At 40.9% G+C, this 14,759-nt stretch overlaps 1 protein-coding gene across 1 annotated transcript in view; it reads right to left on the reverse strand.

Moving 5' to 3' along the window:
• FAM227B (family with sequence similarity 227 member B) overlaps window positions 1-14,729 on the reverse strand; it is a 211,675-nt gene extending 196,946 nt beyond the window's left edge. Inside the window, exons 1-5 of the mRNA XM_078854665.1 lie at window positions 14,681-14,729; window positions 7,562-7,615; window positions 5,216-5,465; window positions 1,115-1,182; window positions 686-730 (exon numbers count right to left, since the gene is read on the reverse strand). Coding sequence (XP_078710791.1) covers window positions 686-730; window positions 1,115-1,182; window positions 5,216-5,465; window positions 7,562-7,612 — 414 coding nt within the window. The 5' untranslated portion in view covers window positions 7,613-7,615; window positions 14,681-14,729. The remainder of the gene's footprint in view (window positions 1-685; window positions 731-1,114; window positions 1,183-5,215; window positions 5,466-7,561; window positions 7,616-14,680) is intronic.
• Window positions 14,730-14,759: the final 30 nt, after the last annotated feature.

Raw genomic sequence — 14,759 nt, forward strand, 5'->3', positions numbered from 1 at the left:
ATCACATTGATGCCTCAAATGGAGCAGTCAGACTCCCTGACTGTCCCAGTGGTGCCTTGTGTGCTCTTACCAGTCAGATTTGGTTAAAGGCTCCTTTAACTTATGGCAGGAGCAGAAGCAGACTCATAGGTGGCTGGAGAAAATATTCTTGGGGCAGGGAGGCTCAGCAGGGGCATATCCATGAGTGGGCCTAGGTGGGCTATGGCTCACGCAGTTAGCACCTGAGTAAGCCCTCCATCGTACCAGTAGTGAAGGAGCTCCTTCTGGCAGAGATCAATTTTGGGGAGACTGAGTCCCCTCTATCGTTAGCTACTCACTGCCTATAAGCAGCCCCAGGAACCAGGAGAATATAAAACTGACACACACCCACTTTTGCTTCCCCCATAGGTTCTTCATTAAGCACACCTTAGAAAGATCCAAAAATTAGGCCCCAAGTATTCATACATGACATGTCAATTAAATCAAATTAAATCAACACACTCACACCATATTTGGATTTTCCATTATGCTGTATATCTAAATGTATATCATTAATAAAAATAATATTGAATCTTTAATATATATATTTGTGGCCTAATTCTGTACTCTTTTCTTTCCCTAAATTGCCACTAATTTAAACACTATTGACACAATATATTGGTTTGATATAATACTGTAATCTACTTTATATGCTTAGCAAACTTACCTTTACATTTTTTCTGCTTGATTCTTCAGTGATATATTTATCAATCTGAAAAATGTTTTAAACAAACATTCAAAACTAATGTTAAATGCACTTCGTACTATGAATTAAACATCTTGTATTCTCAGATGAAGGAAAACACTTTCAGCTGATGACATATTACAAGTCAGAACTTAAAATAGCCCAAGTATGACTTCAAACTGAAAAACATGGCCTGTGACACTCAAAGGCTTTAGGTCTTATCTACATTACAGAATACTGTGTGACAATATAAAGAACGATCATATTTTTGAGTAGGTTTATCTGTGTGATTATATAGGGTGGGCCACAGTCTCAGTCTAAGATACAAGATAGAGGCCCCTTTGAAAATTTGGTCTTCACTGTCTACACCTGTAACAGAATGAAAAAAAAAACGTAAAATAAATAGTATACCTTTGTTTTCCTCATCTTGCCTGTTTGAATCGAAATTTCTTCTGAATCAATACGTTGAGTATCAGTGGCTTAAAAAAAAAAAAAGAGTAAGATTTAGCAACAAAATAGTCATCTCTGTTTTTTCAGCTTCAGGACAAATTCAAGATCTTGACCAAACTAAGGCTCCAAACATGGAAATACTTATGTGCTTAACTTTATTCAGTATGTAGTCCTACTGACTCATCTTTGAGATGAATAGTAGGCTCAGTAAGACTCACATTTCCTTTATGTATATCTCATCTTCTGTTTAAGAACTACATTTGTGGAGGACGTGACAGGCTGAAGTCTCATTCTTGCAAAGACGTTTGTATATACAGTACTTTACTCATACAAAGTTAAGCTCATGCACAAGTTTTTACAGGATCAGGGCCTAAGCTTGTTCCTTTTTATTCTAAATTGACACTGGACACATGCATTTGCAACTGGAAGTTAAGGGTTACACTTTAACTGAACAAAATGAACACTTTAATACACTGTGAGCAAACTGCTGTTAAGAGTCATTGCCCATGTCTAACACCTCCAGCATATTCACTTTATAAATTTAAAAAACACATTATCCAATTGCATCTATTTTGCACCTATTTGTTCTTTATCAGATGGAATAAAGAGGAGAGTCCACCCCTAGAACTTAAGGGGAGTGGTACCTTTCTTTTAAGTTTCTGACATTCGGGGGAGTTTGCACAGCTGTGGAATTCTGTGGTATTTATGAGTTCTTTACAATTAATGTTTTTTGACTCACAATACCAACACGAGGAATTAATCCAATTTTACAAATAGAGGACTGAACCGCAGAGTGATTAAGGGCTTGTCTACATGGTGGGGTAATGCACTCTGTGGGACTTTGATTTCTAAAGCACACTAACATGCTGCACATTAATTGGTCCATGTAGACCCTGCAGGTGCACACTAAAGGTTCCTAGTGCTCTTTTAAAGCATACTAACAGGGTCTACATCGACCACTTAATGTGCAAAACTTTGGTGAGCTTTAGAAATCACAACCTGATAGAACACATCACCCTACTGTGTAGACAAACCCTAAGTGCCCAGCCCCATGCTTAACCAGAAGATTATCCTTGTGGGGTTGGGGGAGGGGGGGAGGGAAGAAGCATGAGGCATTAGTGTTTAATGCCTTGTCATCAATTGTCATCCATGAACTTTTACTGAATTTTCACCATGTAAACCTTTACTTCATACTTTGTACTTTTCTTGCCATTTTGCAGGGCACAAAACTCAACTACCACATATTATTCAGAAAAAATACCACTTCCAAAAAGTATCATTAGTTGCAGCTTAGGAAGTATTGACTATCTGCTTTGATATAATTTGTAACTACCTGCGTGTTACTTTTGGGTCAAACAATGCTTTTCAGAACAATGTCTCTGTTAGGAAATAGATATTCAGGCCTGTCTGTAAAGGCCTATACTCTAAGAATTTAGGTGTATTCTTATCACTTGGCTAGTTATAGAGGTATAAAAGAAAGAATCAAAATCACTGTCTGCTGGTGTAAGGTCCTTCTCTTACTGTGACAGTCTGAGGCCCTGTTCTTAGGCTAAGGCCTTTGGCTAAGCAACAGAGGCAGCCATAAGCTGGGAAGCGACGGTCACATCCTCACATTCCAACCTAGTCACATTGAAATAAGGTGCTATTGGGCTGTTAGGAATACAGTCCTGTCCTGATAATGCCTATCACCTCCAGAGAAAGGGAAGTGCCTAGAAAATGTAAAAGAAAACTTAGCTTGATAGCATCCTGTCTGGCAAGAACTCACTTATCAATAGCTGGGATGTGAAATCCTCACTTCTGTATTGTTTTGTCATTATAGTTCCCACTTTGCTATTGTTTGTCTGTATAATCTCTGTCTGGTTCTGTGATTGTTCCTGTCTGCTGTATAATTAATTTTGCTGGGTGTAAACTAATTAAGGTGGTGGGATATAATTGGTTACATAATCATGTTACAATAGGTTAGGATTGGTTAGTTAAATTTCAGGAAAATGATTGGTTAAGGTATAGCAAAGCAAAACTCAAGTTTTACTATATAGTCTGCAGTCAATCAGGAAGTGAGGGGGAGGAATGGGAACAGGGAATGGGGGTGGGGAAATTGGAATCATGTTTGGCTAAGGGCCGGAATGGGAACAGGGACACAGGTGTAAGGCTCTGTGGTGTCAGAGCTGGGAAGGGGGACACTAAGGAAGGAAACTGAAATCATGCTTGCTGGAAGTTCACCCCAATAAACATCGAATTGTTTGCACCTTTGGACTTCAGGTATTGTTGCTCTCTGTTCATGCGAGAAGGACCAGGGAAGTAAGTGGGTGAAGGAATAAGCCCCCTAACAGTCTCTGACTTAACAGAATACAGCAGTTAAGTACATGTTCAAGTACTCTGCTGATTTGGGACTAATTTTAGGGATTCAGTGGCTGGCTCCACTCAGTCACTTTTAAGTAAGTGGCAAGCTTTCTTTCAACAGTTTTTCCATAGTTTTATTGTTGTTAGCACCTCATAATGTCATTGCAATGCCTAATTTAAAATAAATTTTAGCAAACAAACCAATTCAGGATCTATTAAGCAAGAAGTCACGAATGAAACAATTGTAGCATGGGAAAACAAAACAAAACTTTTTTCAAAAGTTAGGGTGCTTGAAGACCTGAAATTCATAAATCAAAATATTTGAAGAAAATGATAATATATTGTATATCAGGTAGCCCAATAGGATACAATGAGCATTCCCAGACTTTGAAAAATCAGGATGAATTTATATATAATTGTGTGGATATATCTTAGGAAATACTATAACTAATATTCAAAGAGTGTTCATCAGAAAAATAATAAAATAACATTTTTCTATGTACATGGAATTGAGTATTTTGTCATTGCAGTGAAGAAGCCAAGCAGAAATAATTAGATTTCAGCTCACAGATAAATTAATAAATCAATTGACAATCCTACTGTATCTACAATATCAGGACCACATCTCCCAGGAAATTCCAATATATACATAATGCAGAAAATAATACTGAAATCAGTTTACTAATATTTTCAAGGTACAAAATTTCATAAAATAGTAAATATAGAAGATAAATACTGGACAAGATTCTCAGCTAATGTGTACTGGCATATCTCTACTGAAGTCAATATCAGTTTATCTAGTTAAATATTCAAACACAATTATTTAGTTGCAATAATGATATCCCTGCAGCCATAGCAATTCAAGGTACAATCAGCTAAGCTACTTCTAAGGAAAACCAATGTGCTACAGGTGCTGATGATTCAAGAAGTGGCCCTCCCCTTTCTAACCCACTATTGAACCAGAGGCCCAGCATGGACTGACAATGCATTGCTGGAAGTGTCTTTAAGATGAGATGTAAAGTTCAGGTTCTAATCAACTGTGGTGACTAAAGACAACACTTTCAGCCAGAGGGTATTTTTTGTGTTCACTTATCTGAGCCTCACTGATTGCACCAAAGGAATGCATATATATTTTGTGTAGGTGAATTGTAAGTATCCATTTACTCCCTTCCCCCTGAAGCAGGTGGACCGGGAAAACAGTTAATTGGCAGAGCCTTGGCTCCACATTCCCAGTGCATCAGACAATGTAGCTGAACTAGTGTAGGGTTATTGTAATTTGTTGTAAGTATAGGAAACAAGAAAGGAATTATGCCTCTTTGAGGCACAGGGACTCCCTGGACTACTCCTACAGTGATACATCTTATGCATATGTTTCCCAGAACTACTCCTGAGGCTACACCTTATGCACCATCCCTTACTCAAGGCTATACATGAAGATACAATCTAGCCCTATTGAACACTGCATGATCATTTTCTACTGTTCAAGTTTCATTCTACTTTATTTCACTGGATGTTTATCCAATTCTCTGTCTATATATACACACTGCCTTCCTCCCCCACCTCCCCCATACTAGACAGCATGCTCTCACATCTATTTCCAAAAACTGAAACTTAATCACAAGGGCTATGCCAGAATTTAAACATTGGGAAATGAATTAAATTACTTCATTCACCTTTCAACCGTCATTCCCAGTAGTAATAACTAAAATAATTGCCCATTACTTTGCTCTAGTGAAACACGATGGTCATCTTCCTCTGTTGGTCTTTGTTGAAAAGAAAATATTTTTTCAGCGTGTTCCTTCAATTCAGTTGTGCACTCATTTAGTCTCTTCTCCAAATCTGAGACAAGGCTGATTTGTACTGGAGCATTTTCATACAGAAACTTAGAAATAGCATCAAATGAATAGTTATTTCTTAATTTGTCCACCAAAGGACGATCTTCATCTAGAAAGGGAAATCTTGGCCAATCATCCTGCAATAATTACATGTTAAAAATAATTACTCATAAGCATAATCAAAAATGTTAAAATAAAATTAAGACTCAATCATATGTGACATTTATATTTTTAAAATGCATTACAGTTCCAGTACAAACACACTTTTCCTATTCATTTTAATGACCTCTAATTTTGACATCATTGTTTAAAGGACTCTAATTTCTTCTTATGTTGAATAGTGCACTCACATTTGGTTACATCAGTCAGCAAAAAAAAGGAATGGGCCGGAGAAGGGCAGAACAAATTCACGTTGGGAGAAGGGCTTTATACAAGGACTAATTAACAAGACTAGGACTTTTTAGTTTGAAAAGGAGACATCATGCATGGAAGAGTTATCATGGTTCTAAGGACACAAATAAAGTCCTTTGTAATTTATGTTCTCTGAAAGTATAGTAATGTCTTCTATCTGTGGTGCATGCCCTTGGAAGCAGAAGCACGGATTAAGGTACTCAATCCAGAAAAGCATTTAAAACTAGTGCTTAATTTAAGGCAAGTATTTAATCCCATTGAAGTATTTAAAATTACCCATGGGATTAAGTACTTTGCTGGAACAGGGATTAAATGCTAAAGTGTACAATCATAATAAATTGATGACGACTATACCAGATTGGACAGTGTTCAACCCCAGAGTAAACAGTAGACATGTTCTAATCCAGAGATCGGCAATCTTTGGCACGCGGCCCATCAGGGAACTCTGCTGGCGGACCAGGACGGTTTGATTACCTGCAGCGTCCACAGGATCAGCCGATCGCAGCTCCAACTGGCTGTGGTTCGCCATTCCCTCAGCCTACACCAATTCCCACAGGCCCCATTGGCCTGGAATGGTGAACCGCGGCCAGTTGGAGCTGTGATCGGCTGAACCCGTGGATGCAGCAGGTAAACAAACTGGCCCGGCCCACCAGCAGAATTCCCTGGTGGGCCACATGCCAATGGTTGCCGATCCCTGTTCTAATCTGTTAATAGTGTTGCTCCTTTTGACCTGAGCTGTTAGCCAAAAATGTGGGGTCCAGTATGTTGTTGCAGTTAGGAGGAGAAGGGGGTGATAGGTATTTCTTTCATGCAGTTTTGTATATTTACAAAGAATGTATGAAGTTCTGTGTCTCTGAATGCAGAAGCAATCAAATAGCAGGAAACAGCTTTCTTTGCTCACAGTACAAAGAGCACTCTTTTCACGCTACACCCCAACCCAAAAACCTTGCCCCAGAAATCCCACTGTGCTTTCATTATCTCCTTCAGGCTGCCTCTCCCTCAGTCTTTCCCTGGTTTATGTCTCCCATCAACCCACCCCAAAATAATACTCAACAAAAGCTCCTGGGTGGGTTCACATACTTATTTTCTCTTCGCTGGGGGCCTATCCTTACAGTTATGTTAACTGAAGGGTGAATTCACACCTGTCAATCTCAAATGAGGTTTTAACTCAACCCATACAAGGTTTCACCCAGATATCAAACTAATCATCCCCTGTAACGAATAGATATCAGTCCATTGCAGTGTTCTCTCTCTCCAAACAAGAATGGATGATTGGCTGAAGCATCACTAGTAATCAGTCTTAATATGGAATGATTTGGTGGTATACAGTTTGTAGAATTTACAGGGAGATCAGGAAAATCTCCCCTATAAGCTTATCAATGCAAGACAAGGTAGAATGGCTAGAATAAGCAAAACTGATCATTCCCCCTTTCACAGTTACCAGAACTTTTTGTCTTTGGGTTTACAGCCTTGCCTTGTTGTTATGGTAATAAAATTGTGGCCTTGTCATCTATTTTAAACAAGGCATGAGTCAGTGCTCTCTCAAGCATGCCCCCCACAATAAAACAGGAATTACTGCTACAACAGACACAAAACTTCCTCCACGGCCTATCTATGAAAAAAATGCAGGTTAACAACAGAAGTGCTGTTCTCTGGAAAGTTTGCCATTTCTACAAAGCACTTAGTTTTCACTGCCCACGTTCAAACTTGGTTTTCAATATTTATATTCATATGGCTTTTCCTCAAGGCCTTGTTCTTGCATGTTTACTCCACCACACAAACACACACACGAGTAGTTAAAATAATAAGCATTTCTACTTACCAATTTCTGAGACTGTAAGAATTCTTCAAAAGTACCAGGAGGCCCTTGCATTTTCTATCAACATACAAATATGAATTACTCTTATAAAAATACCTTATAAAATTAAGATAGAATTTAAGGTACTATTCTTAGTAAACAAAGCAAACACCATGATGTATACAGTATATGCTCATTAGTTAGCACTAATAAATGAGAGTGTTACCAAATTTTGATAATTAATAAACATGAGAACAAGTGTGAAGACAAGAAAGGACACAGCATCACAAAAATGTAGTCTTTCATGTATTTTGACTAGTGTGAAATATTTATAAACAACACTTTTTAGTATATTAATATATATACTGTAATATACTTTGTAAAAGTAGGAAAGTCTCTTAGTATGATAATCTGTATTGTTCTTAACAATTCAATTTTTGCTTAGAAGTGAGGAGAAGTATCACGTTTTCAGATTAGCAAGTAGTCCCATATAAATCAACCCATTGACATTTCCTGAGTTTAGGGCAATTAAAAACTCAATCATAATTTTAAAAAAGTCTGGGCAGAAAACTAGTCTGAGAAATCTTTTAGAAAAGTTATGTCACTGAAAATAGGGGCCTGGTATGGGTCACCACTGACAATGCCAGATTCGGGACAGACTGCAAGAAATAGGGCAGACACCTCCCAAAACTGGTGGTTTATTCTATAATTAGATTTCACAAAGCTAGTATCACCACATTGGTAAGCAATAAGTCGAAACAAGAAGCCCGTAAGCATTCCAGCCCCTGGCTTCTTTCTTAGTTAACTGGACTTTTATGATATAATGATTATTAAAATCAAAATACCACACACAGGGTTCTTCCAATCCCAAAGGACCAGCCACTATCCCCAGGTCAATATAAACACTTCAGGATCTCACCAAAATACCATGCTACAGTCAATATTTAGTAAACTAACTGAAGTTTTATTAAGAAAAAATGAAAAGAAGACAGCTATTAAATGGTTAAAGTGAATCATATATTTTACAATTGATTTCAGAGCCTGTAGATCAGAATATATTGAGTCCAGTTGTTCAGCATAGGTGTAATGTCTGATAAGTCTGTTTTAGTGTCAGACTCCTTTCGTAAGTTTGTCAGGGTTTAGGCAGAATAGATTTGGGGAGTCCTATCTTGCATTTGGAATAGCACCCTGAATAGCATCTAGAAAGACCAGAGCTACCAGATCTTGCCCAATGCTTCTCTTTTTATAGCTGAAACAGGCTAGAAAGCTGACCATCGTCATCCCTACGTGGGATCTTCCTTTGATGAAGAATGAAGCAATACAGAAAGCTTGTGGTCCTCAGTATGACCCATGCTTCCGTTGATGGGCCACTCAATTGCTGCAGCCATTCAAAACTACTAAGGTGGTTTACAAGTGTTTTTTCAATGCAATTCAACAAGCTTTAGATGGTAATGTTATTGACACAGGCTATTTTAGTAAGCTTCATCTCAAAGTTAAATACAGGTTTTTCATCTACTAACAATTGAGTATAGTTGCATATATAATGTAAAGGCAATATAGAATTACAGGATATGAAAAGGATTTAGCCTCTACAAGCTAATTTGGCTACATTGGTAAACTTTCAACAGGATATAGATAACCACAGACAAACACATTTAGCATCTACTCTTGATTTTTATCAATACAAGCGAATGGGCTTATGTTTATCAGCCTAATTAACATCTCTTTGATACCCACACACAATCGCAATGCCTCTTGACATGGCTTTAAGAGTCATAGCCAGGTGAACTGCCTGTTGCTTTCACTCCAAGCTGGCATGCTTACACCTACTCCCCACAGTGCTCCTTGGCTGTGGCTCTGCATGCCTCTTGGTGGCACTGTAGGAGCATCAGCTGTCGATGGGCTCTGCAGACCAAGTTCTAATGATCCCTGAATCCTTACATCATCCTCCACTTCAGGGCCCCTTCTTCTGGGTGAGTGCTGGACCTGGTTAATCCAGCTGGTTTTGATGAAGCCTTTTTACCAGGTCAGGGGCATGGACATAGGCAGCGGGCTCCCAGGAGCATTCACTGGGCCCATTGCCCTCCCAATCAGTTAGGTAGCACAGTCTCGCCCTCTGCAGTTTAGACTTGAGGATAGAGTGGCCTATATATTCCTCGTGCCCATGGACCTTGATTGGCAGGGGCAGCTGTTGGGACCAATCGGGAAAGCAGTACTCTTTGTAAGGCTTCAGGTGGGATACATAGGAAATGGTATGTACCTTAAGAGATCAATGGAGCTGTAATTTGAAGGTGACAGGATTGATTTACTGAAAAATCTGGAAGAGTTCAAGAAACTGGTGGTCTAGAAAGGATTTGTAGTCCCTTTTTGCATCTTTGAGATGGTCCTTAAGCTCCTCCTGGATACAGTGAATTTGCGAGATCCAGTCACCAGCTGCTGGGTCCAGGGAGGCCTCTGGCAAGGCTGGTTGGAAGCAAGGGTGGAAACCCTAATTGGCAAAGAAGGGACTCTGCCCCATGGAGGTGAGGTTGGTGATGTTGTATGAGAACTTAGCATAAGGAAGGAGGGAGAGTCAGTTGTCTTGATGGTAGCTGACAAAACACTTTAGGTATTGCTCTGACACTTGATTCATGCTCTCCATCTGCCCATCTATCTGGGGTAGTATGTGGAGGAGGTAAAAGCACAAACATCCATTAGCTGGAGCACTTCATGCCACAAAAGTGAGACAAACTGTGGACCCCAGACTGAGGTGATACAGGTGATACAGCCTGGAAGTCCATGAACACAGAGTACATGAACCACTAGGAGCTCATTTTTAGGTGTTTTAGGTGTTTCAGCAGAGGGCAGGCAGGGATGAAGTGCACCATTTTGGTCAGTTGGTCTACAACAGTCAAAACCATGGTGTGGCCATCAGAGGCAAGGAGTTCTGATATCAAGGATGATTGAGGCCCAGGCTCTAGGCAGGATCTCCAGGGGTACTAGGACATCAAGGGGCATAGTACAGGGTGTCTTGGTGCACACCCTCTGGTCACAAGAGTCAATGTCATCCCGGACTTCAGATTGCATAAGAAGGCCACTAGAACAAAGGAGAAGCTGTGCGGAACAACTTAAGGTGGCCAAAGTGGTGTCATGGCAGAGATGGAGCACTTCTAGACAGGGGCACCTTGTTGGAACATATATGCACCCATGAAGGTAGGTGATGCCATCCTGTGTGGCACATAGCATTTTGGTTCTGGACCTCATTTGATCAGGATGTCCTGTTATTTCCTGGAATAATGGATTGCTCCACAAAGCAGAATGGATTAGATCAAGGAGGTCTCGGCATATTGTGGCACTAAGGAAGCTGTGAGGCTTTAAGAGACAGGGTGGTTGTTGGTTAGGTTCCTTGCCCTCCTCCCCCTTTCGGGATAAGGTGTCAGCTTTCCCATTCCTGGTTGGAGATAAGTGATGGCGAAATCAAACAGAGAGAAGAATAATGCCCCCCTGAGCCATCTTTGGTTCAAGGGTCAAGGCAAAGACATGTCCTGGTTAATGCTTAATTTGTAATGAAAAAGGTGCTGGGGCTCAACAAATAGGTGCTGGGGCTCAAGCAATTTTTTACATTCAAAACTGATGTAGCAAGCCCAGAGGTGCTGGGGCTAATGAACTGCCAAGCCTAGAAGTGCCAGGACTCAGCCCTGGCAAGCCCTGGCACAAATTAAGTGCTAGTCCTGATGCTCTGCAATAAAAACATAGATTATTGTGCCATTGCCATTCATTTTCTTTCAGGGTCAAGTGTCAGTGGCCCACATCAAACTGCATTAGTTCCTAGCTGGGCCCTGGGGTTTCAGTGTGCCCTCTTCTCCTCCTTTCGCTCATGCAGCTGGTTGTCAATGTGGAGAGAGAGGTCAATGAGTGCTTCAAAGTGGGTCGGGGTCTCAATGTGGGCTAGGTCATCCTTTACTTCCTCACTAAGTCCACACTGAAAATGGTGTAGTTGGGCTGCCTTGTTCCACTCACTGCCAGCAGTGAGTCACTGGAACTAGGCAGCATATGAGGCAGCTGGACCTTGGTGGAGCCTTTGTAGTGCTGCTTCCACTGAGGAAGTATGGTGAGGGTCATCAAAATTTGCAGAAAATGCTTTCAGGAAGGCATTCCAATCTGTTAACACTAGGCTGTTTCACTCCAGCAGCAGGGAGGTCCAATCCAACACTTCTCCAGCAAGCAAACTGATCACTATTTCCCACCCTGGCTTGGTCTGTGGGATACATTCAAGGGCAGCGCAGGAAATGGAGACAAAGTTGGTTCAGGAACACTAGAACTTCTGGTGGTTCCCATCAAAATATTTGGGTAGTGGTACCGTGGGGACCTGTTCAGAGGGCAGTGGCCCAACCCATGCCCGAAGCACAGAATTCCCTTCCTGGGATCATGCAAACTGCTCACAGAATTTCTGATTTTCTGCTAGGAGCTGCACCACTTACGACTGCAGCAGATGGTTCTTGATTTGGAAATGTGCGACCTGCTCCTGAAGATCTGGTATCCCATGGGGTCCAGAGGCTGTTGGTAGACCTACCCTTCCATATCCCTGTGAAGGAGCTCCCACAAAAGGGTTGGAAGTGGGTCTGGGTAAACTGCAAGGGACCAGGACATAGGCAGTCTTGCCTAGTGGTCACAGCTGGGCTGGAATCCACATGTCAGGGACAATAGTCCATGAGCAATTGCTAGAGCCAGGTTCAATAAGCAAGAGTCAGGGTCAAAGTCAGGCCGGGGTCAGAGACCAGAGGTAGTACCAGGCTGGAATTAGGAGGCAGGAATCAGGGTCAGCATCAGGCTGGAGTCAGAGACTGGAGATCAGAAGTACTACCAGGCAAGAGTCAGGCTGAAATCAGAGAGCATACTCAGCTTGGAGTCAGGCTGGGATCAGAGGCTGGAGACCAGGAGACAATGTGCGGTCTAAAGTCACAGCAAGCCTGAAGTCTATGTGGTTGCCCAGACAACTTCATTGGACATCCTCTAGGGTTAAATAGCGCAGTGGCTCTCAATCTTTCCAGACAAATGTACCCCTTTCAGGAGTCTGATTTGCCTTGTGCACCCCCAAATTACACCTCTGTGGGACTATCAGCTGTCCCAGGTTCTACAGATCTCCTTACAATGTCAATATTTTAATGTTTCAAATCATTGTATAAAGCAGAATGCAAAGGAATTAATAGGTTTCAAATACTGTGGAACTCCTTGCCAGACGATGTTGTGAAGGCCAAGACCATAACAGGGTCTTGAAAAGGACTAGATAAATTCATGGAGGATAGGTCCATCAATGGCTATTAGCCAGGGTGGGCTGGAATGGTGTCCCGAGCCTCCGTTTGCCAGAAGCTGGGAATGAGCCAAAGGGGATGGATCACTTGATGATTACCTGTTCAGTTCATTCCTTCTGGGACACCTGGTACTGGCCACTGTCAGAAGACAGGATACTGGGCTAGGCGGACCTTTGGTCTGACCCAGTAGGGTCATTTTTAAGTACTTTTGGTCTCCCACTTAAGAAGTGCTGAACTCTGGCAACTCCCAATAAAGTGCTTCTTAATATCAAACACATGAAGATATTATTTGAATAAAATAGCAGATGGTACCATTTAGTAAACTCTGTTGTGACAACATTTTAGCAATAAGAATCGTGGGACTATTATAGAATAAGCTGCTGTCCTGGTCATATAAACGAAAGCTTTTTCCACTTACAGTGTCACAAAAGGTGAAAAGTTAGTTCTTGAAAAAAGAAGCTTTGATACTGTAGTGTATATCACTTTACAAACCTATTGTGACTGCCATAGAGTGACAGTGAAATAATCGAACTCCTGTGAAACGTAGCGACTTTTTTTTTCTCTGCAGTATATTACACATTGCCAACAAGAAAACATGTCAAGCCAAAAGCAACAATAAGATCTGGTTAAATATTGCTCTCAGTTATATCCATGCACTCTCATTGAAGTCAATGGAATTTCATCAGTGTACTGTAACTGAGATCAAAATTTGGCATAATATCGGTCTATAATGTCAGCATTTTGCCAAAGAATATTGTCTACAATACCACTATGAATAATATACCACAGACTGCTCCTTTATTGTGTTTCACTGACTCAGGAAAATACGCTGCATTCCAAATTCATTTTTAGGCCGAATCATTTTGATCTAAAGACACAACTGCTGAACACTGAATAGTAATCGTTTGAGTACAAAGACCAATAAGTGACTAAATATTCATTAAATCATTTGGAAATTCATTTTAGTAATATGGCATTATTTATGTTACTAAATCTTAAAGCATAATCTCTCAGTCATGCAAAACTGCAGAGGACAATTTGTTTCCAAATCTAAAAGAAGCATTTTTTTCTTGAGGGAATCCAAATTTGGTAGAAATTTGTGAAAAAATGTAAATGTCATGACAAATCAGGTACATTTCATATTTCATTTGAAATACTGAAAACTTCTGGATATAAGTCTGTATGTTCAAATTGCAACTATGAGTGACCAATGTACAACAAGAATGGCAAAAGCCTGAAGCATTATTAAACGTACTAAAGTACATTAACAAATAATAATTGTTTATCTTGTTGTTTATCCTCGACCCCTATCCCTGACACCAAACAAGTATATATGATAAATATTTATTTTACCAGTTTAATACGTTATTTTGGGGCTAACGCAGAAACACACTAAGCTTTCAGCAGCACTACACTATTTTTGTAATAAAACCTAAAATTTTTTGGTTATTTTCCTATTTTCATGCTTCGCATCAGTACTCTTGAGTGCCTGTTTCAACAACTTTTCCTTCCTCGTTAACCATGACACACACAATGGGGGAAATATCCCCCTGGAGACAAGCCATTCTGTGAACAAAACAAGACCCCCTTGTCCCCTCCTTTGCGTGGATCCAGGACCACTTCTGAGACGGGGTGCACGACTGTCCTACTCGGGATGCCCAGAAATGGGGAAGGGACGAACCCGACTCCTGCGATAGCTGCCCCTCCCCTTCAATTCAAACCACGGCTTGTATCAAACCCCAAATCCCAGTCCGCGTGGGGCAGAGAGAGGCAGAAGATTAAGGGAGGGGGCCTCTCCTTTTCCCTGCCCTTACCCTCAGGAACCCCGCACGGTGCCGCGCACCCTCAGTACCTGCCCCTGCCCCAGCAGCGAACGGCGGCAGCGGCGGCAGCAGCTCTGGCCGCTGTGTACCGTTACTAAGGCCCCCTAG

This window comes from Lepidochelys kempii, chromosome 10 (assembly GCF_965140285.1).
Source record: "Lepidochelys kempii isolate rLepKem1 chromosome 10, rLepKem1.hap1, whole genome shotgun sequence".
NCBI classification, from domain to species: Eukaryota; Metazoa; Chordata; order Testudines; family Cheloniidae; genus Lepidochelys; species Lepidochelys kempii.